General features: G+C 42.8%; 2 protein-coding genes across 5 annotated transcripts; one reads left to right on the top strand and one right to left on the bottom strand.

The window, feature by feature from the left end:
* The first annotated feature begins 4 nt into the window (after positions 1-4).
* Positions 5-21,922, top strand: LOC135344843 (piezo-type mechanosensitive ion channel component 2-like). 2 transcript variants are annotated; one of them, XM_064542129.1, is made up of 42 exons: positions 5-147; positions 287-382; positions 812-931; positions 1,431-1,679; positions 2,353-2,490; positions 2,923-3,151; positions 3,457-3,616; positions 7,326-7,430; positions 7,561-7,617; positions 7,847-8,011; positions 8,319-8,585; positions 9,038-9,152; positions 9,266-9,465; positions 9,920-10,095; positions 10,779-11,047; positions 11,217-11,680; positions 11,773-11,877; positions 12,109-12,165; positions 12,493-12,642; positions 12,759-12,984; positions 13,429-13,536; positions 13,593-13,732; positions 13,884-14,047; positions 14,292-14,349; positions 14,647-14,740; positions 14,953-15,112; positions 15,893-15,982; positions 16,050-16,105; positions 16,159-17,204; positions 17,469-17,518; positions 17,575-17,722; positions 17,788-17,903; positions 18,248-18,361; positions 18,540-18,682; positions 18,904-19,067; positions 19,231-19,416; positions 19,534-19,626; positions 19,916-20,100; positions 20,354-20,497; positions 20,674-20,750; positions 21,217-21,427; positions 21,561-21,922. In XM_064542129.1, exons 1-42 carry the CDS (start codon positions 63-65, stop codon positions 21,823-21,825), a joined length of 7,245 nt encoding a protein of 2,414 aa, XP_064398199.1. In that variant the 5' UTR covers positions 5-62; the 3' UTR covers positions 21,826-21,922. The 2 variants fall into 2 exon arrangements, with proteins under 2 accessions (XP_064398199.1, XP_064398198.1); XM_064542128.1 differs by having other exon boundaries at positions 9,038-9,188.
* Positions 21,923-22,212: 290 nt separating this feature from the next.
* Positions 22,213-27,648, bottom strand: LOC135344870 (splicing factor 45-like). Of its 3 annotated transcripts, XM_064542160.1 has the most exons (13): positions 27,495-27,648; positions 27,276-27,361; positions 27,159-27,209; positions 26,682-26,837; positions 23,888-23,993; positions 23,646-23,750; positions 23,482-23,554; positions 23,338-23,390; positions 23,164-23,259; positions 23,036-23,118; positions 22,860-22,958; positions 22,618-22,696; positions 22,213-22,428 (listed from the first exon to the last, which is right to left on the bottom strand). In XM_064542160.1, exons 1-13 carry the CDS (start codon positions 27,586-27,588, stop codon positions 22,331-22,333), a joined length of 1,179 nt encoding a protein of 392 aa, XP_064398230.1. In that variant the 5' UTR covers positions 27,589-27,648; the 3' UTR covers positions 22,213-22,330. The 3 variants fall into 3 exon arrangements, with proteins under 3 accessions (XP_064398230.1, XP_064398229.1, XP_064398232.1); XM_064542159.1 differs by having other exon boundaries at positions 23,036-23,259; XM_064542162.1 differs by lacking the exon at positions 27,159-27,209 and having other exon boundaries at positions 23,036-23,259.
* Positions 27,649-27,664: the final 16 nt, after the last annotated feature.

Below are 27,664 nucleotides of genomic sequence, written 5' to 3'. Positions count from 1 at the left end.
GACCTAGTCTAGAACTAGCGATAGTGTGAAGCCGGCCAGCCTGATCTGAGAAGTCAGCTACTATGGCCGTCTCTGCTGGTGGTCTATGTGTGCTGGGCCTGGATGTATTACTCAGAAGGCTACTCTTCCCCATTGTCTTGTTATCAGGTACTATAATTATAATCTATTAATTTAATATGGTCATATCGAAAGCATTCTGTAGCCACCATGCCACTGCACTGTACGTTACGTATATCATCCCTGTGGTTGAGACGCCATCATTATTACATTCTTTACTTTTCCACAGCGGTAATTTTCCGCTACAACTTGCTGTCCCTGGTGTACCTACTGCTCCTCATTGTGTGTCTTTACCTGCCTGGACCTCAGCTAAAGTCACAGCGATGTACGTATGTTGATCAATATGTTGTTAATCGTAGTATAGTAGGAGAGCGGACTAGACTACCTGCGCTGCATGTATATCGTATTCTGATGCTTGAGTGCATAATTACAATGTACATGTACATGCATGCAGTTGATAGGAATGTGATCACATGTATGTACATGTGTAGTAAGCGTTAATATAGAGCATCTTTGAGCGGCCATAACTTTAGTTCCGTTGGTCCAATAACGTTAATTTTATGATTTTCTAAAAGCTTATAGAGAGGCCTTTCAGATGATGTATTAAAATCCAAAGTTTATTTTCTGATAAAATACTGACCTGTTCCAAATTCAGAAAATCTGACTTTGGGCCATCAGGACTCTAGTTACAGAGTCATACTAATTATAATCTGCAACCATGCATGCAGCTATGAACTGTTCACCTCCCTTGCAGTCTCGTCAGCTGTGTATTATATTGTCGTGCTCTTGTTTTCTGGACTGGCTTCAGTGGGACAAGCTCTCTTTCAGATCTCCATAGCAACTGAGCCACCACAGGACCCTAATGCATACTTTTGTGAGTCAACTCTGTAGCCATAATACAGTACTGTCTATCTGTACCTATCTCTGTGGGGGTTCTTGCACACAGTGCATGTACCTATCTCTGTGGGGGTTCTTGTACACAGTGCATGTACCTATCTCTGTGGGGGTTCTTGTACACAGTGCATGTACCTATCTCTGTGGGGGTTCTTGTACACAGTGCATGTACCTATCTCTGTGGGGGTTCTTGTACACAGTGCATGTACCTATCTCTGTGGGGGTCTTGTACACAGTGCATGTACCTATCTCTGTGGGGGTCTTGTACACAGTGCATGTACCTATCTCTGTGGGGGTCTTGTACACAGTGCATGTACCTATCTCTGTGGGGGTTCTTGCACACAGTGCATGTACCTATCTCTGTGGGGGTTCTTGTACACAGTGCATGTACCTATCTCTGTGGGGGTCTTGTACAATGTATATTACATAATGGCTGTAACTGTGGATAGCAAACAAAATATAATTTTCCGCTTCATTAGGTTCGGGGGCCGAGTCCACATGGAGACAAATTGGTTTCGTACGATTCAACATACCTCCTGAGCATGTAGTGCGACTATTACTACCCGATGTTATTGTGTTCCTCGGCTCTCTCGTCACTCTGTGTGTGAACCTGTACGCTGTGAGGCTGTGTAGGAGTGGACGCGTGGGCGGTGGTGAAGGTGTGAGTGGTGGAGTTGGTGAGGGAGCAGAGGAGACAAACGACTTAGAGGAAAATGAAGCAAAACCAAGTGAGAAGTGTGAGAAGTGTGTGACCTCAGTTATCTGATAGTAGTATATTACAGACTGTAACAAAAACATTTTTCAATATGAAAGTTGTTAAGGATACTGTGTTAGATTGCTTCTGAGATTTGATTGGCCTGTGGGCTGAGTATACATGTACGTGCGTAGACTGCAAGTACATCGTTCTCTTGCCAGTGTGTCCATTAAGCCGTTTTGTAAATTCCTTGTATTTGACTTAATTTGCACAATTAAGTGATTCTCTAAATTCTTGTAACTGACTAAGTGGTTTCTAACGAGTTGACTATAACAATTATTCCTTGTAACACATGTTCTGTACACACTATAATAATGTTCTACCTACAGCAGTCACCAAGGAGATGGGTAGCGGACTATGCTACTAAAATAATGTCCTTTGTACCTGTTTATCTAATTTTTTAATGCCCTTGGGATTGGTTGGTTATAAGCCATAAACTATTCAACCAGTCAATAACTACACACAACACACACACACACACACACACACACACACACGCGTGCGCGCGCTCCTGTACTCTCTACAGCAGTCACCAAGGAGATGGGTAGTGTCAGGAGCAATTGCTTCTGATAGCGTACTTAAATTCATTGTACCTATTTGTGTGGTTTCTTAATGTTCATTTTCACATGCTCTTGTACTTCCTGCAGCTGGCACCAAGGAGATGGGTAGCGTACTCACCATCAAAGACCCTCCCTTCCCTGCCACGGTCCAGTGCTACTATCAGCTGCCTAGAGCGGCCAATTACCTGCTCGACCTGCTTGTCTTTGTCCTCCTCATGCTCTCAGGTATGCAGACCTATCACATGACATGCTCAGATCAAAGTTCTGGGAGGGGTACGGTAAAAACGACCAATTTAACAAACAGACCATGAACTAAGGATATATTAATTTTCTCAATTGCTGTGAGACAAGTGGGTCAGCTATGTTGTGTAGTTCACTATCCCCAGCCACTTGTAACTGCAAAAACGAACCATTTGATGGGTATGCAATATTAACTGTTTTGCTCATCATGTAGCTACATGAAAGACGCTACACAAAGGCCTAATACTTACTGTGTAATAGATGCTTGTATATATTACCATTGTACATGTACATATCCTTGTAATAAGTTTGATTGTGTGTAGAATATGCCACTTGTTCTCAGCCAACAATAGAATCAAGGGCTTTTATTGACTGCCATACATGTACCTTGAATTATGTTATGTGTCTTTACGACAGGTGTGGCTGTACCCTCCATTAGTGCCTACTCTTATTATATCGTGTTTCTGGTCATACTCGTTCTTTGGAGCCTCCACCTTAAATTGAAGATGGTAGTCCGATGTCTAAAGGTTGTTGTCATGTTGTACGCTGCTCTTCATCTCGTCGTTCTCTACCTCTACCAGTTTCAGTCCGGACAAGAGCTGATCAAATTTGAACCTTTGAACTCGTCACTCAGTCTTGTAGCTCGGTGAGGAAATACGTGTATGTGTACATCATATACAGTATACTGTTTAGGATAATTATGCTTTGTACTTTCAGAATCTGCAGTCATTATGATTATTGATTGTTGTACTTTGACAGTAGATTGTTTTGCAATTGAGACTGCGTGTGCTTGTAACTGCATGAGGTCATACACTTTTGGGACGTATAACAAGAGTACATGAAGGCACTCCTGTATATAATTATGGAGAGTGTTCCGCTTATTTATTGAATCATAATTCTATAGCGTGGGGAATGGGGAAATAATTATTTTAATTATTCTCATTTCCGCAGATTATTTGGTCTGACTCCAGTGATCCTGACTGACTGCCAAGCGCCGTACGAGTTAGCCCTCCACCCTCAAGTCCACTACACCCGTTTCCTAAGCCCCGCCTTCATCCTGTGTCTCCTCATGATCCTCTCCACTGAGTTCAGGCTCTGGCTCTTCACTCCAGTAAGTTCTAGCAGCATATTATAATTATATGAAAATGCTGAAGTGTTACTTACTGTGACATACGTTACAGCGTTAAACAACCCAAAGTTGTATTTTTACGGTGGTCAAGTTTTGGTGTGTTACATATACAGATAATTATAGTGTCTATGTTTCAATATAGAATTATAAAGGATGGTCATTTGACATTTTCTTCATTAAAAAATCACAGCATAAATCATAATCATACATTAAATTATGTACATATAATCTCTCTTCTATTATAATAGTCTAGCTGTTATCTACATGTTATAGATTGGTATTGTCCAATGGCTTGTCAGTAGCTCAGTAGTTTTGTTTTTAGGACTTGAGCTTTTGCTGTACCAGACCATTCACATCGTTGACAATGTACACAGCTGCAAAGCCTTGGTAACGGAGGTAGACCCTCGCTTGTTGCTCAAAGCATAGCCCGTAGCAAGGGTCGTCGTAGGGGGGATACTGTGGGGGGTCTGATGTCAGTGTGCTTGCTAGAGCCGGGTCAACCGTGTTGATCTGTGTGTGTGATTGTTACAATAGAGTACAGTACAATTTTTGTATCTATAGTTACTCTTTAGTCAGCTGAATACAATTACATTGTATCTTTGTCGAATGGTAGCATCTTTGAGAGGCCATAACTTGCCGTACGATAGTCCAATGGCAATAATTTTATGATTTTATGAAAGCTAGAATTGAGTTCTTTCAAATGGCGTATTAAAATCAAAGGTCATTTTTAGGGCCATTTTCGACAAAAAGCGTGGGGGAAAATGCCAAATTTGGGTCTGTTTGAAAATTGTGAGCTGAACATACCATTTGAAAGAGCTTACTCTAAGCTTTCAGAAAATCACAAAAATATTGAGATTGTACCAACAGAACTTGAGTTATGGTCGATCAAAAGTAGGTGTGTATATATTGTAAGTACATCTTAATTATCAAGTTATAGATACGTATACATGTACAGACCAGGTATAGTGTAATTCGTACAACAATAATATTATAATATAATGTAGTAATTCAAAGATCCAATCCATCTTGTACGTGAGTTACTTACCACTTTTTCTAGAGATATCATCACTTTTTTTGCAGAAGCCTTCAGGTCTAAGAATCGCACACAAAACCCACAGACTGGCTTCTTATTCAGAGTCTCGTTGTACTGTGTCTCCACAGCTTGTAGATACGCAGTGTAGTTGCTTAGACTGGTGTGGTCATCAACTAGACGCTGTAGATACTGCACGGGGAAAAGGGGGGGGGGTAATGTAGCTTGATATAATTATGCTTATAAGGGTAGTAGGATATTTTTAATTTGTTCTAGCCACTCACGTCCACGTCAGGATGAACATGTCCATCCAGTTCTCCTGCCCCTCTCTCCTCACTGAAGCACGACTCGGCCGGGGCTGGTATCTCGTTGTCAAGGAAATTCTTCAACTGTGTAGACAGTCATTATCATCATAATTCTCAGTATACAGCTATTATTATATGCAGTTCACCACAGAAGGCAGTTTTACAGAAATTGTATACAATTCACTATAAATTATTTAGTATTAGTTATTACTTCAACTCACTACATAATCGTAGAGAAGATATGCGGAGTTCCCTGTGCTTAGAGCATTCTTCCTCAAGTCCTCAGCTTGCTCTGACAGTGAGGGTTCTTGCGTTTCCTCAATGGCATTAGTCGCTGGGGCTTCAGGAGTGGAGCTAACTGCAGAGGGTGTTGTTTCCTCGAGGGCTTGGCTGGTTGTTGGTTCAGGAGTGCTGTTGACGGGAGCAGAGAGTGTACTGGTTGCCAGGACTACACTGAGTAGTAGGACCTTGGCGATTATCAAGTGAAGCTTGGTCATCATCTTGTTTGGGATTGTTCAACAGTCTTGAAGAGTTGTTTTAATTTCTCTCTTTCTTTCTTGATTTCGCAGTTAATCGGTTTGCTTTAACCTACTACTGCTGTGTCTATCCTTATATACCCTAGGGGCCTGTCCATTCCTACAAGAGCCTCATCCCATGACAGTGTACGTGCAGCGACGGTTTTGGGGGACTATTCTTCGGGTCTTATTGGGGACGATGAGATGGACTTTTTTCGTACACTTACGTAACTTGAGACACTGTCAATTTGTTAATTGTTTGTGTCATACAGTAAGTACCTGCAGCTGTCCCCAGGATCACCATGACAAGGACTGTTCCTGTACCGTCCCTCAGTGGTCATTATATTCATAGCAACGATTATACAAGCTTTAGAATAATTACTATAAAACGTACATGTATATTCTCTGACTAACGACACTGTCACTTCTCCTGTTAGTGCTGCTTGATCTATTTAACCACTTTTTCCGGTCTCCCAATTGCAAATGTACGAAAATTCATTGAGGTAGTTTTTCTTAAGAGGATCTAAAAGTTTCCGGTGCTTTATAAGATATTTTCCCAGTGATTTAGAATTCTTTGAAATTAGAAGCTGTGAATGCAATTGCCGAGTTCTCTGAACAATAATTATGTTGATGAATAATTATGTTAATGTATTCGTTCGTGAATATTACCAAGTTGATCGTGAATTTTTGTATTGGAGGCAATAAACTTCCGTACCTGGAATGAGTCAACAACCGACTGGATAACAAGCGCCTGACATTTTCAGGGACTGCCTGAGGCATGATCTATTTTTAGCCTATTTTTCATTTGCTCATCTCTTAGCCGTGAATCAATTGAATATATTACACTCTGTAGTTCTAGGTATCGATGGCGATAATCTGATTGCCATTGAATGTGAATCGTGTTATATAGAATAATTAATAATAATATTTCTCAGTATACGTGAGAATTTCATGGTTGAGTGAGTCGGCCAGTTACCCTGGGGATCCTTGTTTACTGTGTCGGGCTGTTATTCATACCCAGCGACAGACCCTTGTGCATTTACCCTCAGGCTGTTTGAGTAAACAAGCTCTCTAAATTATTGACCCTCATATGTTACATAAGTTACCCTGTCTAATGTTGTTTTTACACAGCAGAGATTTGTTAAAACTGTATGATGATTAATTGTGTGTGTAGCCAGGTTAATGGGCCCCAAAGTCTCTCCATTGTGTTAGGACCTGTGTTAGCAGGCCACCCTCTATAATACAGCCAGGTTAATGGGCCCCAAAGTCTCTCCATTGTGTTTGGACCTGTGTTAGCAGGCCACCCTCTATAATACAGCCAGGTTAATGGGCCCCAAAGTCTCTCCATTGTGTTAGGACCTGTGTTAGCAGGCCACCCTCTATAATACAGCCAGGTTAATGGGCCCCAAAGTCTCTCCATTGTGTTTGGACCTGTGTTAGCAGGCCACCCTCTATAATACAGCCAGGTTAATGGGCCCCAAAGTCTCTCCATTGTGTTTGGACCTGTGTTAGCAGGCCACCCTCTATAATACAGCCAGGTTAATGGGCCCCAAAGTCTCCATAGCATGTGTTTGGACCTGTGTTAGCAGGCCACCCTCTATAATACAGCCAGGTTAATGGGCCCCAAAGTCTCTCCATTGTGTTTGGACCTGTGTTAGCAGGCCACCCTCTATAATACAGCCAGGTTAATGGGCCCCAAAGTCTCCATAGCATGTGTTTGGACCTGTGTTAGCAGGCCATCCTCTATAATACAGCCATGGTTGTTTGGCTAGTATAGACTCAGTACTAGTGTACATGTACTCTATTGTCATCATAGACTGTATGTGTACCATTACCTGCAGACGTTGCTATGGCGAATGTACGGTGTCTATTGCCTGCCCGTGCATGACCAGACTCCGTCCAATCAGATCCATTGCCTCTCTAAACAAGGACCACTCAAGAGAAAGGTATCATGCAATAAGTAGTGCCTCAGGGCTTTTTATTTTTATGAACCAGGCTTATACTTGAAACCATGTGCTTCATAAAAGTGTGTGGTCGGTGTTGGCTTCATGATTATAGCCAGGGTGATCTTTGCAGGGTGTGTGGAGCAGCTATGGTGCTACTAGAGAAGCTACCTCTGAGGACACAGCACAGGTGAGGTGGTGTGTGTGTACTGAATACACTCTCCCAGTCAAGGTGCTTATACATGTAAAGAACCCAAAGCTGCATGATATCTTGTACTAGCCCCCCTGTACATTCTGTACCCCCCACAGCCTGACCCCCCTGTACACATTGTACCCCCCACACATTATACTAGCCCCCCTGTACACCGTGTACCCCACACATTATACTAGCCCCCCTGTACACATTGTACCCCCCACAGCTTGACCCCTCCACTGTCCCACCAGAGGGGGATCCCCCACGAAAGAAGGGACGACGTCGTAAGATCACCTGGGAGGGATTGTGGAGACAGACTGTCCACTTTGAGGTACTCATGTGGTCACTTTATCTACGAATCAGCTTCGTGCTCTCCATCGTCGCTATGATGGTAAGTCTCATAGTATTGTTATGTTCCTCACAGGCACTACCATACATGTAATATAGATTCCAAATAAGGCGATACTAAAAAGCGAGACTATAATTTTATACGTAATTATCATATTATAATTGTGGTGCTATAATTACAAACGAAATTTTCAAATGGCGCATAATTAGAGTGTCGTCTTGATTAGAATCTATACGATATTTAAAATTTCGTCTTATTACTAGTGGCAAGATAAGAATACTCTATCTACTCTTGCTAGTGGGCATACATTTTTGGTACTAAATCTCTGTCTACTCCATTTCATACTTAGGCGTGGAGTGTCCTTTACCCATCCTGGCCAGCGCTTGTACTTCTTCTGTGGACGTGCGGCATTTGGCTCATCCCAAAGATTAACCCTCGTGACTCCCTATTCTACACGTCACCTGTCCTTGTCCTCTACGCTCTGGTTCTCATCCATATACAGTACGTGTATAGCCTGGATCTGACGAAGGGGGAGCTGAACAGGGATCTTGAACTGGGGGAGGAATGCCCACGAGATACTGACTTCGGCTGTAGGACTTGGGTGCTGCTGGTGAAGGTACATGTGTGTGTGTGTGTGAGGAGGGTGGTGAAGGTGCGTGTGTGTGGGTGTGTGTGGGTGTGTGTGGGGGTGGTGGTGTGGGGTGTGGGTGTGTACAGCTGTCACAGTCCTCTACTTCGTACCATGTTATAGACGTCCCCATAAGAGCTATACAGGTACTATATAATTGTATGTGTGTGTGTGTGTGTGTGGGTGTGTGTGTGGGGGTAGTGGTGTGGGGTGTGGGTGTGTACAGCTATACAGGTATTATAATTGTAGTTTCTAAAGTATAAGCAAAGGTACAGTAGGTCCTGGAAATGCCTCATTTGATGATAATTGTATTATTATTTGGTAGCTGGCACACGATATCTAGGTATCTACATGTATGTATCCCCCCCCCCCACACACACACACACACACACACACACACACACACACACACACACACACACACACACACACACACACAGACTCTATTCACGATTGTCTTCTTCACCTCGTTTCATGAGTTTATGGTCATTGTCAAGGAGAAGTTCCGTGATGGACGAGGCTCCGCCCAAGGCCATTCCCTCAACGGCGCAGACGGTGAGGTCCCCCTCATTGAGTTGCATGTACAAGCAGGTACAATACATGAAGAGCTGTTTATACAAATGGCACCAAAACTTAGTCACATGACCTAATTTGACCTTTAATCCCAGGCCGAGAGTCCCCGAGCGAGGAAGACGTGGAAACGGCCGCGGCTCGTTCCAAAGTCTACCAGAGCTTGTTCCGTATCCTAGCAACATACTGGATCCTGGCGGTGCTCGCAGCGTTCCTATTGGTCACTCTTGCCGGGCCGCCCACTCTCCTTAAAACAGTGTACCTTGGCTTCCTGTTCCTGTTTATGATCACCTATCAGGTGGGTACGATGTTTCCATGGTGACCACCACTAGACAGTGGGTATAGTAGCAGGCAATAATTCCTGATATAATTATTGTAGAATCATAGTGTAGGATCGCGACCTTAGGTTTTAGAGTTGGCTTGAGTTCTGATGACCCATTTTATGATTTTCTGAAAGCTTAGAAGGAGCTCTTTCAGATGGTATGTATGCTCAAATCTCAACTTTGGAACTGGTTATAATTTCTCATTTTCGGAAAAAGCCCACGATATTTTGTCAAAACCTAAGCTTTTTTAATTAATGTGATTGGACCAACTGAGTTATGGCCGTTTAAAGATGCTTATACCCAGTTATAATCATCATGGATTCTCATCAATAAGTTTTAGTAAACAGTTGAAGTGTCCATTCTGTGATTAGGTTTTATTCACACGCTATAATTAGCTTCTTAATTATCCTTCTACTTAATCTCTCCTAGGTGACGGAGAAGTTCTGGTTCTATTTCAGCTTCATAGTCTGGTGGCTACTCATACTCTACGCAGCTGTCGACCTGGTCCTGATCTACACTTACCAGTTTGATGTGGTTAGCGACGGATGGGAGAGCTTATACAACTCGTCGTCTCTCCCATCTCGTAACATCAGCGGACAAGACCTGTATGTCCGGGGGAGAGAGGAGGGAGGGGCTTGTGGTCGGGGGGAGAGAGGAGGGAGGGGCTTGTGTAGTAGCCTTTTAGTATTATCAGGAGTGCATGAACAACACCCTTGGTATTATGTATATACCGTATGGCAGGTAATTTTCGGGGGACAAAATATTCGTGGTTGAGCAGTATTTAGTCATTTCGTGGATAATATTTTCGTGGTTGCTGCTTGCACTGCAGGTAAATGTAGGCAAAGTCGCTTCATTCGTGGGTAAAATATTCGTAGTCAGACCTTCAATCACGAAAACCACGAATATTTTGCCCCACGAAAATTACCCTCTATACGATATATCATATTATTAGTTGTATAGCTGACTTCGAGGGTCTACACATGTAATTTGTATTTTAGGAACATCCGATTTCAAAGCTAAAAATTATATTTAGTAGCTGTTTGGTAGTGCTACAATATTGTAACAATAATGAGCAAGCATACATAATTACACTCTCCTGCAAGTAGACACATGTACAATCAACTTCAGGACGTACCTTGTGTAATACCCTGGTGTGTTCCTTCAATTACTGGCTGGAGAACCTAAAAATATAGTTTTTTTCTGTAATCTCTCATTCTGACTATTAGTATAGTAGCTATAAACATAATTATGATGATGATTCAAAATCACCCCCCCCCCCCCCCTGCAGATTCAACACCATTGGTCTGATAAAGTTCGACAATGACTTTGCATCGCTGATCGTCTCGCTCATACCACCAGCTGTCTTCATTGCCGTACTGGCCATGCAACTGAGGTACTTCACACCCAAGTCCCCGTTGGCCGCCCGCCTGGAGGAGGAAGCAACAGCTGTCGATTTAGTGTCCCTATTCCCACGGTTTGTGCGGAATGCTGTACAGAGGTTGAAGGATGAGGGGGCGGATGAGGAGGAAGGAAACGACGACAAGAGGACAGAGCACCGTATGCTGTAATCCCTTCACTGGGACGTACACAATTAATTCTATTTTCTACCAATTTAACAATAATGGCTAGAAAAGTGACTCACTAATTTTGTACGTACGCTGTACGTAGAATAGTGCCCCAGCTGTTTGTTTGTATGGCTTCAATATACGCCCACACACACACACAGCCATGGAAGACCTGATAGTGCTCTCCACGGCAACGGGGGAGAAGTCAATGCGTCGCTCTGTGCAACGTCAGTCCACCACCGAGTCCCTTGTCAGTAGCAGCACACATCAAACCAAACTGCAATCTTGTTATCGGTTCATGCTCTACGGCTTCCGCAAGACAAGACAGCTGCTCGTTGAACTATTGAACCTATTCTGGCGATTCCTTGAGCTTCATTTGCACAAAGTGGTTGGCTTAACCGTATTTGCCGTCAGTATAACTCAAGTCAGTGTTATTTACTGGTTCCTCCTGTTGTTCCTGCTTCTAGTGCTACCAATGCCAGTGCTGAATTTCCTCAGCTATCCTATACTGACTTTGTTTCTTGGAGCTGTGAGTATATCAAAGATGGTCTACCAAACTCCACTCATTAAAGTCAGCTATCTGAACTTTGTCTATGAAGAAAACGCTTGTGATGCAGAAATTGTCGTAAGTCATTTTAACATCTATTGATTGATTTGCACTGAAAGAATCTTTATTGTACGTATGAATTTCATATTTTCATATAATTTTTTTACCAGACCTCAGACCGTGGACTGGAGTTTAACCACACCTACTCACCCGTCACGAGTGACGCGGCTTGGATTGGCCTTCACAAGGCAGCCAACTTTGCTGACTACATCGCCGTAAGTATACACACAACTTCAGTGCCATAGCTACCGTACGTTATCTCTTTGTACAATTTTGCGGTTGTAACTAACATACGTTATTTTAGCAATATAGCAACAATAATATTACTTTGCTGTACGTATCGCTAGAACTGTTTTCACACTTTTAGTAACTAGAAATGTAATATCTCTTTATGCCCGTGTGTTATTGTGGACTATCACCATGGTAACGATTGCTTTATACTACAGCTGCCAATAATAGCGTCACTATTCATGACGCTCTGGTTCTCTGCACGACGCTATCAGGTGAGCGCTAGTGTTGCATTGCAGCGGGAGGGACCACCCCCCTTGTCGTATATGTGCCAACCATTACTAGGAGAGGACCCTGGTTGCATCTTTGTACACCCTGCTTAATTAATCAGCGATTACTTTCGGACCCAAATTGTCCATTTTCTGAAAAAAATCAAATCTAACTTTAATGGTCCATAACTTGTGAAGGAACTTTCGATTTCAAAACTAAAAAATGCATTTAGTAGCTGTTTGGTAGTGCTACAATATGCTAGTGTCGAGTTCTAGTGATCTCATTTTAATTCAAGTTTGATCTTCGATCTCTGTATTTGTTTTGTCCCTCAGACCAACTATTACCGTTCTCAAGGGATTAAAGTGGAGCCGTACGAACGAGGCTCTCTGTTTCTAGGGGTTACCAAGAGACAAGCTGATCGATCAATTCTCAGCTCTCTGAAGTACCTCATCAACCATTCCTTTGAGATGTACGGAGTGGAGGTTAGTTTTCCATATTTTTTTCTATTTATCCGTAATTATGCAAATTAATAATTATACATGAAAAGGGTTGTACAAAAACTCCTATGTGATCATGTGATTATCATGTGACCTTGCAGGTGTGCTGGGCCATGCTCTCCATCACAGTGGCAGTTCGTATCGATGTGTACGGGGTGGTGTACGCAGTGTTGCTAGGCATCCTCCTCGTCCTGCCCCGCCCCATACTGCCTCCCGTGTGGCTGCTCTACTTGTTCCTGCATGGTGTCCTGCTGTTAGTGCAGTACTTCTTTCTGCTCGGAGCACCAGCTGGCATTTGCTACACTCACACTCACGCCAACAGTACAGGTGTGTGTGTGTGTGTGGGTGTGGGTGTGTGGGTGTGTGTGGGGGGGGGTCGTTTTACTGATATTTTAACACCCATAACGTTCCTAAAAATGGTCCAAATTCAATGATTTTATGATTTTATGAAAGCTTACAAAGAGCAGATGATGTATTAAAATCAAAGGTCATTTTTGAGGCCACTTTTGACAAAAAAGCGTGGGCTATAGGTGGGGGGAATGCCAAATTTGGGTCCGTTCAAAATTTGTGAGTTGATCATGCCATTTGAAATAGCTCACTCTAAGCTTTCAGAAAATTATTGAAATCGGATCAACAAAACTCGAGTTATGGCCACTCAAAACCTGTTTCGTTGATACAGTCATGCATATAGACGAGCAGTTGTACATATCACTTCTGTAATTTTGAAAGTAAAGTTTAATAAATTAAAGATGATGTTCCGTTTGTCTCTAGTGTATCCATGGAGCTCCTTCAACGTGGAGGGGATGTACACACCTCTTAAGAAATGGCTGTTCCTGTCCGGAGACAGAGTACAAATACTGGACCGTTCACTCCTTTACGGTAACTATAGTCATGGTAACCAGTACGTCAATACATACACCTCACCCCCCCCTCAGCTGATTTTCTAGTGTTCTTATTGGCCGCCCTCCAGCTGCGCTACTTCACCCGTAACCCCGTGGAACAGGGATCACCTGAGCAGGTCAACGGAGTTATCGTCAACTTCTATAAGCTCAACTATTGGGTAGATTACATCAAGGTAAGCCTTGCAGCACATGTACTTCATAGAAATGTACAGTAGCACATTTTATAGATATTGGGGAGGAAAAAAGAGCAGTAATTTAAAATTAATCCTGTAACTATTATGATTAGACTTGCTCTAGCCCCTCCCCCTAACTCCGCCCCTGCAGGTGTTGGTGTTCCAGTACTCGTTCTGGTTCTCACTGTTCCTCATGTTCCTGACGGCTGCCACTAGAGTGAGTCTGTTTGGCCTTCTCTATCTTCTACTGGGACTCTTCTTTCTCTATCGCGGTCAAGACATGCTCCGGGATAGACAGAGAAACAGGCGCAGGAGGTGGGTCTCTGAGAGACACATGACATTTGTATGTACAGCTACATGTGTATGTATATGGCCTGTTTTCGGAGTCAACTTTAATGGTCCATAACTTGAGTTAGGAACGTCTAATTTCAAACTAAAAGATGCGTTTAGTAGCCATTAATGGTGCTACAATAATCTTAGTGTGCTTAATTAAATCAGTGTATAAAATAACTAGCGCACTGTGATTTGTACTGTCACATGACTTCACTCTGTGTCATAGTTGGGCGTTCCTTCGGCTGGTGACGTGGGCCATCCTCCTGCTCAGAGTCAGTCTGCAGGTACGTCACATGACCTCTATAATTATAGCGTGAAGCTAGTGTACGTATACACGCTTGCAAGATTATGCATACCAACCCCAATTTAGCAATGTGTAAGATGACATGAGTTACAAACTACTATAATTATAGTGCGATACATAATTATTTGAAGTATATTTTTCGTGGAATTTTGTTAATTTTTAAAAACTTCCTTTAATTTCCTCTTCTGATCTTGTGTCTAATACTGTAGCGTGTATATTTGTAGTACCCCCCGGTATGTACATGTATTTGTGAATGTTGGTATGTTTGGTTGCCTAGATCCTTGATTGTGCTGTGTTGGGAGCGGGTAAGAACGACTACTGTGTTGTCCTGCTGCTCTTCAATGCTGTATGCAGTAAGAGTCAGTACTATGGTACGTCAACCAACACACACACCTGCTATACTATATGATGACATCATACTGTTCATGTGCATGCATGCATGTACAGTGTATGTACATGTGAACAAATGGTTCAATGCCCATGGAGTAATTTCTATTTTTGCTTGGTGATTGAGGGAGGGGATTTTTAAAAATTCTCTCAACCCCACATTCCACTACACCCGCCCACTCCACCCCACACACAGGCTCCGCCTATCTCGACTGTCCGACTGGCTCCTCCAGTGTGGGACTCTGGGTGGATGCTCTTAACTTCATTGTCATGACGATACAGATCATCGTCTTTGACTCACAATTCAGTGAGCAAGTGAAGACAGAACTCGAGAGAAAAGAAGGCAACGCAACATTGTAAGTAACTCGTGTATGTTTAGGCAACTCTAAAAGTAGCGACAGCTGCGTTGATAATTATTAAATATCGCGTCCTAAATGGAGGTAAATGTAAGATTCACGAAATTCAAGTTATGGCAGCCGAAAGAGTCCCTGAACCATTGATTACATGCACGGGGGACAGTGGTATATACATGTACGTTTTTCAGTAGCCATTAACTTGAATTCCGTTGATCCAATATCAAAATTTTTATGATTTTCTGAAAGCTTAGAAAGATACTTTTCAAATGATGTGTTTCAATCCAAAATTTGGTCGGGGACATAATTTGTCATTTTTCGGCCTCAGACCATGGGCTATTATTCATGGTATCGCCAAATTGGCAAATACTTTTATCTCTCAAATATGAAGTTTGATGACACCATTTGAAAGGTATCTTTCTAAGCTTTCAGAAAATCCTAAAATCGTTGAAATTGGATCAATAGAATTCAAGTTATGGCAGCTGTGAAAGAGTCCCCGAACCATTGATTGCACCGGGACAGTGGGTACATGTACAGTGTAGTTAAACATCTTTCAGCAGCCATAACTTTAGTATCGTTGATCCAATGTCAACAATTTTATGATTTTCTGAACACTTAGAAAGAGAGCTTTCAAATGATGTGTTCAAATGATTTGTTTAAATGTTTAAGTAATGTGTTCAAATGATCCAAAATTTGGATGGGAACGAACATGTTGGTGCAGCTGTTGTGAGTACGCACCTTCATACCAATGTCTGGTTGATAAGTTTTGCTTCTTGTTAATAGCTTCAGAGATGTCTTCGATGCCAAGATCAAGGAACAGAGAAATGTGAGTAAAGAATTAAGTGAAAGAGAACAACAGGAGCTCAAAGAAAGGTAGAATCTTGCAATAATTATACCGGAGGTTGTTCTAATTTAATGAGTTTATTTCTTGTTCCCTCAGATCTGCTCACCTGACTGAAACTCAGAACGTAGTGGACCACGTGTTATATGTCGGAGGTACGTACATGTATCTGCTTCATTTTCATTTTTTACTGCTTCCCCCCCTTTAGTTCGTGTCCCTGACGAGCTTGAGCTACGATCGATGATGGTGAAGCCGACAGCTGGCAGTGACGATACAGAGAGCCAAGTGGGCGGGGCTGACACAGTCTCCATCATTTCAGAGGACCCTCAGGCTAAACGCTCCGATTCACCGAGCGAAGCTAGCGATATGGAAACAAGCGATTTGGTTCGAACGTGGGACCTCGTTAAAGGCTTCCTTCTGAAACTTGTGGACGGTTTTATAGACTTTCTCGAGAAGAGCAGCGTGATTTATCGTTCTGTGGTTGCCGAGATCAACCGTGACCAGACTCCACCCATCACTGACGAGGCACAGCCATTGGCTCACGAGGAGATAAACACATACGGTAGTACAGAGGCATCCCCTGTCCCTGAAAGTAAGAAAATGGACGTACCGGTTGAGATACATGTACATGTACGTTCTGGAGAGGAGGAGGAAGAAAAGAAAGAGAAAAAGCCGGCAACGGAAGTTGATAAACAGGACGACGGTGCTACGGGTGGACCATCGAAGTCGGTTGTGTTTGATATCCGTGGCGATACGTTTGTTACCGAGCTGAGACTAGCACCAAACGAGAGAGAGCAGGAAATGATTGAATCGTATGAGGATGACTTCGAAGATCAAGTTCGGAGATACTCCACTAGACCGCGACGTTTGTTAACGGCACTCTACTACATGTTCCTGAGTCATTCGGATTACCTCGTCTTTTTTCTTCTCATTTTGAACATCATCCTCAATGGCAGTATTTTGTCGTTGATGTACGCTTTCCTGTTGTTCAGTTGGGGCCTTCTGTCCATTCCGTGGCCCACGAAGCGATTCTGGATATCGCTCATTCTCTATACAATGCTCATCCTGATTGTGAAATATGGATTCCAGTTCTATGATCTCGATACCGTGTTTTGGACCAAGCGATTCGACAATTCCACTGGGCTTTACCCGCCAAGGATAATAGGCATCCTCCATCGAGAGAACTTTCTGGCCAATGCTGTTTGGGACGTTCTTCTGCTCATTTCTATACTCTTCCATCGTAGTCTGTTGAGGGTAAACGTTCATTGTGTATCTTTGTGCATTGTGTACTTGCTGCTTAATTTGTTGAGAGTCAATTTGTTTAGGGTAAAATTGTGTGTTCATTTCGCGTGCATTAATTGTTAAAGCCCAACGAATTGGCAACACTTTTTGTATAGCTTTTTAGCATTTTTCACTGTATCTGTGTGTGTACTTAGTCTGCTATGTGTACATGGTTTGTTCAATGCTGTATATACTGTATAAGTTAATGTACAACACTCTGCACGATTCTTTCTGCAGCAATACGGCCTTTGGAGGAGCTCCAAACGTCCAGCAGTATCCAGCATCTTGTGAGTGATGTCACATAATTATATCAACTTCAAATACCCCCCCTACACACACACAGTGTGATGCTATGGCGCAGTACAGTCAAGTTTTTCAAGCGACTGTTTAATCCGGATATCTCACAGGGAACGAGGGATTACTACCCCTCGATGCTCTTCTTTGACCTTCTTTGTTTCCTCACCATCGTCTTCGGAGTCAACTCCTTTGGAGTGAGTGGCAACTAATAGCCACTGTTGTGTATGTAGCTCTTTGACATCCTAACCCCCCCCCTTAGGTTGGCGTTGTCCCGAGCAACAGTGTGGCAATAGCGGATTTTATACGCACCAACTACGTCCCCCTCCCGTTTGTCATCATGTTGCTACTCCAGTTCCTCTCCATGCTGGCAGACAGGTGACTATACTAAGTCTAGTTTGTGAAATACGAAGTGCTTTATTGATATTGAATTAACAATTTACAAGGCCAAGCTGTACACATTATAATTATGTAGCTACTAAATTTAGCATCCATAAGAAATTAGATCCCACTTGAGTGTGTTTAACAAGGAACTATATGAGCTATAGTTCCCGTAACTATAAATTGCTTGAGGATACAAATGATGTAACGTGTTGCTAGCTTTAGTTTGCCAATTAATGACAAGTGGGATCTTCATCAGTTTAGCATTGCTATAACTTAGGAATGAGACATAACTGTGCACGCTGATGCATGTGACTCTCCCTTCCCTTGTGTTCCCACAGAGCTATCTACCTCCGTCACTCTGTGAAGGCCAAGCTGGTCCTCCAAGTCGTGCTACTACTGGCCTGGCACATTTGGTTGTTCATTGTGCTCCCATCAGATGCAGTTAATAGAAGGTCAGAGTACAAGCAGTACTCGTACAGCTACCCACTTTGGTTGTCCAACTTTTTAAAAAAATCATCTCTCTTGTTAATTTCATCAGTATTTGTCACTCAATAATATGATGTATGGTATCCCACACACCACCCACGCACACACACACACACCACACACACACACACACACACACCACAGGCCCTTCACGGAGAATGCTGCAGCTCAGTGCATCTATTTCTTTAAGTGCTGTTACTTTATCGTCTCCTCCCTACAAATAGTGTCTGGCTACCCAGCCCGTGTCATCAGAAACCTCCTCACTAGCTCCTTCGACATCTTCACTTGTAAGTTGATTAGTAAAATAATGGGTATACATGCATTAATTGTGAGGTGTTTTATGCAATGCATTTAGCGTTAGGATCCGAACCATGTTGTTAGTGTTAACTACGTGCCGTGTGCATGTACACACCATTGACTGTACATGCATGTACACACCATTGACTGTACATGCATGTACACTGTATATACTGAATACACACGCCCACTCACTTGTTCCCTCATGCAGGGCTGGCATTCCTGGTGTACCGATTGGTCCCGCTGCTCCCCGAGCTACGGCAGGTGATGGACTGGGTCTTCACTGACACTGCACTATCACTCATTAACTGGCTCAAAGTGCAGGAGATTTACGCTCAGCTGTTCCTCGTTAAAGTGCAGCGGGAGAGAGAGCTGGTGAGGGGGTGGTGTATGGTGGGTGTGGTCTGGTACAGGATGAAGGAAATAAGCTGTGTTTGGGCAGATTTTTACGAAATCATGGGAAATATTGTCACTACCTCTTCGAGTTGGAATTGGATATTAAAATTTCTCGTTAATAGTCCTTCCTCCATATGTACAGGATTTCCCGCGTTTCCTTGGTGAGAAGCAGTCGTGGTTCACCAAGATCTTGTTAGGAGGATTGCTATTGACGGCTCTTGTGCTACTAATTTGGGGCCCTCTGCTCGTTATGAGCGTCATATCCAGCAATGGCCAATCAAATGAGCCAACGGAAGTCAGTATCAGACTAACGCTGTCTGGATATGAGGTGGGTGTGTGGGGTGTGTGTGGGTGGGTGTGTGAAGTGTGGGGAGACATTGGAGGTCCGTACATGTAGTTTCTCCTGTATTAATGTACTTGAGTCCCTTAATATCTTCATCTGCAGCCTTTGGTTCATATGACAGCCCCCCAGCAATCAGTCAATGTCTTCAACACCACGGAGTACCTGAGATTCAGATCCTTGTTCGATAACACAGCTGTAAGTACATGTATAGTTCAGCTGTAGTAATAGAAACACACGTACATGTACATGTACATGTGCCATGTGCCATGTGATAAATCTTCCTAAAAGCTACTGATGCATGTCCATTTTTGTGATTATCCGCCCACGCTCAACGTTATTACAGAGGCTAATTGCTAAATCGAGGTACTCGTGTCGTACCTCTTCTGCCCCCCACACCACCACCATAACCCCACACCGTACCCCCCACACCATACCCCCCACACCAGCACCATACCCCCCACACCACCACTGTACCCCTTTACAGGTGTTCCCAGTGTTTGGCCAGGAGTACTTTCAGAGTGACTTCAGCCGTGTCTCTTTCCCTGGCGTCTCCTCCACCATATGGGCCATCAGTCCACCATCAAGACAGATGCTCGTTAGAGACCTACGCAACACTCTGACCAATCCAAATGTATCAGTGCCACTTGAGTTCTATTGGTCCATTACCAGGTGAGCCGTAGTTGTTATGGCAATTAATCATCAGGTAACCGTGGCTATACGACCCCTCGGGCATTATGTTGCTCCAGTGCAATATTACACTAAATGCACGTGTAAACAGAGGTCATCTTACTACGTACATGTACAACAATTTCCAATTTCAATAGATAACGTAATTAATCTGTTCCACAGCTGTATTATAAATTGATCACTGATTTTGATACCGGAAATGCGTAGCACATTTTTACGATTTTTTCGTCCCCAGGCAACCATTATCTGATCAAGCGTCTGAGACTGTGTCTGGGTTTCATATCCGCCCACTCACAATGGCCACTGATAACGCTACCATCCTCTGTCTATTGGATGCCCTCGGAGACATGGAGAGCAGTTGCCGTGATGACGGAGTCATGTGAGTAGTGTGTACGTACATGTAAATATGATAGCTGGGTCTTAATTAATAATTATAATAATAGTATTTTCTTGCTGAATTATTATTTTTGTTGTAGCATTCGTTCTACTTATACAAAATTATTGTTGTCTGTGTGATCATAATTATTTTGTGTGTGTGTTAATTTTCTATATTAGAGAGTTGAATGGATTGTACCCGAGCATCATTCACGCTCCAGCTAACAAGGGGTCAAGCAACTTCACAACCTTGAGTGGTGAGTCTAACAGTCTCTGCATGTGCTGTTATAGTGTACCGTATAGCGGGTAAGTTTCGTGGGGTAAAAATTCGAAAACGGTGATTTTTGTGAGTAAAAATTTCGTTTGAGTTCATTGCATGCACGTTTTCATGGGGAAATTTTTCGTGGAGGTCAGCTTGCCCACGAAAATAACGAATATTTTACCCCACGAAAATTACCCGGTATTGCATGCATCTGTTTAGTATTGATAATCTATAGTGTATACATTTTTATATGCATGTGCATATTATAGTGTTTCAGTATAACAATAATCCTTTTTTTTACCTCACCTCGCTTAAAATAGAAGCAAGAAGCTGAAATATATATACTGCTCTAGTTGACCTCCAGTGTGTAGAATAGTGTTCCACTGCATGTGTACACTGTAGTGGTTGACTGTTCATACACGTACGTACACGGTAACCATGGCTCCCCCCACCCCCTGCAGACTTCCTCAAGCCCCCCAGTGGGAGTGTCTCGTGTCAAATCTCTCTACAGAGCAACGCACAGCTGATCAACACCAGTTACGAGCGCCCGTTCGAATGGTGGGAGCTAAAGTGTGCGCATGACTTCTCCTCACTATCAAACTCATCTCTGGACTTGTACATCTACAGCGAGAGGATTGCCCTCTCCATTTTCAGCGGCATAGCCTCTATAGGGTAAGTGGTTGGTCTCTATTACTAGCCGCCCTCAAGAACGTGTGCTACAATAATTAGCTGAAGTGCGTTTGTCTATTGCATTTATGCACAGTAACTCCGTCAGAAAATTAATCGTATTTTTTTCTTTTCACAGGATAATTGGTCTATACTTGTCTGTGGTGCTTGTGATTGGTCGCTTCATTCGTACCTACATCTCCGACCTGCCCACCCGCCTCTACATTGACGAGATATTAAACCCTGACCCCCTCATCAAATTATGTCACGACATTTTCCTTGTGCGGGAGACCAAAGACTTTCAAATGGAAGAGATTTTAGTGGGAAAACTGTTCTATATCTTCAAGTCCCCAGAGAAGGTTGCCAGAGCAACGAGACAGAAACCGAAGATCAAAACAGACTAATTTTACTTGTGTGTGTATAATTATAGCTTTAATCATTATTGCACTGTCGATAATTTTTGGTGTAATAATTAGAAGATTCTTTCACTTTCAGTTCCAATTTGTGCCATAATTATGAACCGTGCGTGCGTGAGTGTTGCCATGGTGTGGTATACATACTTAGCTTAATTACGAATAGTGCATTGAAGGGATGGCAGTCTACTGTCCTGTGCTAACGGCCCCTGGTAATGCCAATGGTAGTGTTACGGTCAGCTCTGGATTCAACCCCCTCAGTTATATAATTATATTAATTGAGATGGACCCTTTAATTATGTACATCACCGTTGCATCATAATTATAATAATTATAGTAGTGGTGGTAGCTTTTAATTAATTAGTGCTAGTAACATACTTGTCAATCATAATTTAATATAGAAGCACAATTGAGGATCCGGATATGAGCATAGTTAGTCTGATTAACAAGAATTACTGTGTAAGAAGACACACATTATAAAGAGAGGGGTCAGTTATTAGGGGGCTAGGTCAAAGTTGGAGAATTTATCTTCAGAGTAGAAGCTTCCTCTGACCATCCTCCCACCAAAGAAGCGGCCATTGAGGTCCACCACAGCTGCATAGGAGGAACACACGCTTGTCACTTGATGCTAAGCAACAACAATCATACCAGAACAATTATTATGTACATGTACGGGTGTACTGTATACACATCTAAATGTTATACATACAGACTGTACCATACACCATTGATTGATACACAGTCAGAATGCTGATTATTAAGCTTATAGCTATAATAACTGACCTTTAATGGCTGACTCGACTCTGGCAAACTGGACAAAGATCCTCACAGCTTCTTCCTCGGAGATGTCACCCTCACGTATCTGTAACGATGTACAAGAGTAATGATGTACAGGCAGACCATATAAGCTACTTATTAAACTACCAGGTAAAGCCATACAATACTTAACACACGCCTCCTACAAATTATTACAACCGGCAGTGCATTTGTAACTTTAGCTCTTCTACACCAATTAATCAGCTCACTTCAAAAATGAGACATCTTTCGACCTCTCCATACTTGGCACACTCTTCCGCTACCTCTGGTTCTAGATCCTCATCAACGTCGCCAGGGCCGACCATGTTCTAGGAGGGTGTGGTGTGTGTGGGTGGAGGGAGTGTATGTGTGAGTGTGTGTGGAGGGGGCGGTGTGTAGGATCTACCTGTAATAGCACAACTTTGGTGGGATTCTTCAGCAGCTCCACCATAGACTGTTCCTTTTTCTTCTCTTCCTCAGCTTGTAGCTCTAGATTGTGTGTGTGTGTGTGTGTGCGGGATGGTGGGGGAGTACCTTGCTCAGCTGCCGTGTTGACGATCTTTCCCCCTCGTTTGCTCGTCTTCTCAACCGTCAGTGCTGTGCTAATGCCTTGAGAGCTCTTACCAAGACCTGCCAAAACAAACAAACAAACAAAATGAGCAATTTCTAGCTCTTAATGTGAGCAGGTAACCGTGGAAATCTGCGTACCTTGACCCTCCTCCCAGCCATATTTAGACATGAAGTTGGAAGCAAAGTTCCCACTGCAGACCAATCAAGTAACACAACGTTATGTATGACATACATGTAACAGCTGTATGTTAGACGGTTGCTTAGTTATAGCCACACACTCACAATTTAGGCTTCCCAAACGGGTTAACTTTTGGTGCTTTCTTCTTACTCAACTCTTCAAGCACGGACGATACAACTGAAATTGATGAAAAAATACAATTTACAGGTAGCACAGGTTCAATTTATTTACGCTGCTGTGATGCTTTCAAGGGTCATGGTGTTCTCACCTATTGTTTTGTCTCCCTCCTGTTTTTGGTCAGCAGCAGGGGGAGCACTGAGTGTGGGGGGTGGGGGCATGGCCATGCTAGCAGGTGGCGGAATGGCAGCTGCATCTGCAGGGGGGAGGAGTTCCGTCTGATGCAAAGTACGTAGATATTCAACAAGTATTCTAAAAATTATCACGGTATATCTGCAGCTGATACAATCGACCCTCTACACTCTTCACACTCATCACACACACTCCACACACCTTTGCGACGGCTCCTTTGAGATTTTCTATCATCATCGCTGTCACTATCACTATCAGAGCGTCTTCTTCTCCTTCTTTGGTCTCTATCTTCATGGCGACGTTTGCGCTACACAGGAACAATTACACAGTACATTTACCTGAATTCTTCTGACAATCATAACTTGAATTCTAGCGATCAATGGTATTGTGTTTTTTTGAAAGCTTAAATCAGACAGCATGTTTATCTCAAAAATTTCTGTTGCATCCAAATTTGACATTTTCCCCCACCTATATAATAGCCCACGCTTTTTTGTCGAAACGACCCAAAAATGAAGAGTTCTCGACTCAAGTCCATCACACTCTCAATCAGTGGAGGCCAGTTTACTACGTACATGTACGTACAGTAGAAGCCCTAGTTGTTTTCTATTTGCCATTGCCCCCCCTGACCAGCTACCCCCCCACCAGCTTGAGGAGGTTCAGCTTAAACTTTGTGGCATCAGTCAAATCGAGTGGAGGGCTGGAGACTAGTGAGCACAGTGATAAGTACTACAGGTGGGTGGTGTTCATACAATAGTAACTGTCATACCATTACATGCATGCATGAGTATATGTACAAAAAGGGTTAATGACTATAATTATATTAGACACTAGATCTACATGGGAAAAGTGCCTCAGAGCAGGTATACTATGGGACTTAGTATACCTGCAAATTTACTTAGTATACCTAGTATTCTGTTGTCAAGTAATTGTATTGTAGTCAAGCCTCGAGGGCAAGGTTTGCGCATGCGCACTAGTATCTAAATGAGTTAGACACTGTTTTGGAGGTGTCTATGTGATTTAGAAGCCCTCAGCCACTTTAGTACCCTCGCTACGCTCGGGATACTAAATCAGTGCCTTTGGGCTTCTAAATCCCATAGACCCCTCCAAAACAGTGTCTAACTATTATGTATACACGTACGTATCTGACCCTGAATAGCAGCATGCAATCGAGGCCATTATAATTATAACCATTGCAAAAACTCCATGATTGTGTAACACGCAACTATACCTAGTACATTCTTTAAACAGTTTGAAACCTAATCACACAGTGCTAATAAAACTGTACACTATAAATGTTATAATTACGTTCGTGAACTTCTCTCTTGATATACTGCAATCTACATATTTGTATATTTGCAAGCACGTGTGAACAAAATGATAACTGGCTTAGCTACGCCCTGAAACTGCTGTTTAAGTAGGCCTCCCAAATATTCCTTTAGAGGTAGTCGAACTTCTTTATTCAGTCGCCACTCTCTCTCACGCTCCGTCTCAAAAGGATTTTTGGGGAAATGGCCAATAAACGTAAGTGGCCAGGTGGCCTTAGGTTCCACTGCCCTCCAATCTCCAGGACACATTGCAAGCATGGAGGGTACATCCATTACAATGTTTGATGTAATACTATTTAGTCTTATCACCAAATAGAAATAGTCCAAGTGCTGGTCACTAGGAATTGCGAGAACGTTTTCTATATCGGTAGTACTCAAGCTGTGTTTGCTCACTGCTTTGTAATAGTTGCAAGCACGTCCCACAATGATGTGTGGTATCTTGCTGGGGTCCTTGGGGTCCTTGGGGTCAGCATGTAGAGCTAGCAGTTGTATTCGAATGTGATTGAGCCTCTCCTCTCTGTGGCGCTCTGTCTCATTTGGTGAGTTCTTAGGAAACTCACCAAACAATATTCCAGGCCATTCCGTCTTAAGGTGACACCATGAACCCAGCCTTTGTAGTTGGATGATGATATCAGCTGATTTACAAATGATTTCTTTACCAAGTACAAGGAAAAAGTATTTAATGTGTAAATCCTGTGATTGCAGTGGCTTTCCGTACTCCCTCTCGAGTGTTTCTCCAATTTGAGCAGTTTCATCCGCCATCTTAATGTAGACAAAACCTTTCTCTATAGCTAGTCTATAAACTTGAGTCACTTAGGTACAGTTTCCTCTGGTAACTTTGTTGTTCGTTGTCTTGTGCCAGAGAACGTAATTAATCAATTAGTTTTTAGTTAGAGTTTTTCTATAAGCTGTATTTGTAGATTTAATGGCTTCCGTAGTTGGTGAACAATTATAGCTCTTATGACTGTCACACTTGACTTAGTCTATAGCTCAGGATTCCAACTAAGGAGTGTTCATAAATTACCCTCCTCATGTAAGGGAGTTTTTCTATAAGCTGTATTTGTAGATTGTTACTATAGGCATTGTGGACATTGCCATATTTACAGTTACCTTATTGTTCCGCTAGTAGAATTTTGGCAATGATCGTGGGTAAAATTTTCCGCTATACGGTCTCCCAGTGTTTAACTGTTATGTTATGCAGTACAATAGCCCTTTGTTCGAATAGAATGAGAGTAAAATCGTAAAAATTAGTATTCGCAGATAATTGGAAAACAAATGCGAGTAACTACAAACGCTATGAAAACACAACTTGAGCAGAATCAAAATCAATGTGCTAAAATCGCAGAAAAATCTATCTGTGAACCCACCAATTTATCAAGGGCATATATATACCGTTGCTATTATCTAATGTTATTCATAACTTGTCCAAAACATTCCATATGTATACATCGTGTATAAGGATATAAAAAAACTGGTTGAGTGCACGCATGTGGTCTGATTTTTGTGACTCTGATATGAGTGATTATTCTGATTTTAATACATCATCTGAAAGGGCTCACTTTTACAATGTAGATTCATAAAACCATTGAAATTGGACCATCTAAACTAAAGTTATGGGCACTGAAGTGGAACTGTACATGTACGTTCTGCTTATAATAATAATAACTGACCTCTTCTTCCCGAACCTTCTCTTGCTTGACCTTCCTCTCTTGATAGATGCTCTCGTAGTTATTTGGAGCGAGTGGATCATATTCGTCCTGCAATTCAATAGCCAGGTCATTCTCAATGAAGTCCTTCATTGTCACCACTGGCGGAGGGGGGGCCATCTGGGGGGGTGGGTGGGGGTTTAGTGATTATTATAGCTGAGCAAATACTAGTCTCGTCCCCACACCCACTGCACTACTCAAGAGGAGGCAAGCACTAGTCTCATCCCCACACCCACTTCACTACTCAAAGAGGAGGAGCCTAAGCAAATACTAGTCTCGTCCCCACACCCACTGCACTACTCAAGAGGAGGCAAGCACTAGTCTCGTCCCCACACCCACTTCACTACTCAAGAGGAGGCAAGCACTAACCTCGTCCCCATACCCACTTCACTACTCAAAGAGGAGGAGCCTAAGCAAGCACTGGGTACGTATGTTACACACCTGTTGACTGATAACATTTGCTGAAGCTCCAGGAGTCGGCCTTGCTTTCAGCTGCATAAGAAAATGTATTATGTATGACGTAAGGTATGTAAACAAGTATGGTTCACACCCACGCACCACTGAGCTTTGTTGAGTTGCCTTGAGGGCTTTCTTGTTCCTCTGGATTTGCGACGCCATCAGTTTGAGCCCTGACGACCACCCACCTGTGTGTGTGTGTGTGTGTGTGTGATATGTGTGTGTGTGATGAACGGCTGCGTGTAAAGTGTGTGTACAGTAGTACAGTAAGGTGTATGGTGGGTAATATTTGGAATAATTATGGACAAGACATGTATTTACTGAGAGACTTGTTTTCTGTAGCTGTGCCTCCAATGGCGGGCGCCATCTCCGGTACTGGGGCCGTCTCTACACTGATACCGTCATACAGGGACATGCTGGAGGCAGAAGAAGAGAGATACTTGTAGATAGAGGGCGGCGTATCTCGAGATAAGGTCAAGTTTGATACCTGT

Source organism: Halichondria panicea, chromosome 12 (genome assembly GCF_963675165.1).
Source record: "Halichondria panicea chromosome 12, odHalPani1.1, whole genome shotgun sequence".
NCBI classification, from domain to species: domain Eukaryota; kingdom Metazoa; phylum Porifera; class Demospongiae; order Suberitida; family Halichondriidae; genus Halichondria; species Halichondria panicea.
The sequence above is the reverse complement of the archived record's forward strand: the minus strand, read 5'-3'. Positions and strand labels throughout refer to the sequence as shown.

Bases quoted from the DNA above. Each gene is read 5' to 3' on its own strand.
- LOC135344843 (XM_064542128.1), top strand. From the start codon at position 63: ATGGCCGTCTCTGCTGGTGGTCTATGTGTGCTGGGCCTGGATGTATTA. The intron at 9,466-9,919 runs GTGGGTACGATG...AATCTCTCCTAG, and splicing joins TGTTTATGATCACCTATCAG to GTGACGGAGAAGTTCTGGTT. The intron at 12,166-12,492 runs GTGAGCGCTAGT...TTTGTCCCTCAG, and splicing joins TCTCTGCACGACGCTATCAG to ACCAACTATTACCGTTCTCA.
- LOC135344870 (XM_064542159.1), bottom strand. From the start codon at position 27,588: ATGTCCCTGTATGACGGTATCAGTGTAGAGACGGCCCCAGTACCGGAG. The intron at 27,362-27,494 runs GTAAATACATGT...ACACACACACAG, and splicing joins TACAGAAAACAAGTCTCTCA to GTGGGTGGTCGTCAGGGCTC. The intron at 23,751-23,887 runs GTGTGTGGAGTG...TCCCCCCTGCAG, and splicing joins TCAAAGGAGCCGTCGCAAAG to ATGCAGCTGCCATTCCGCCA.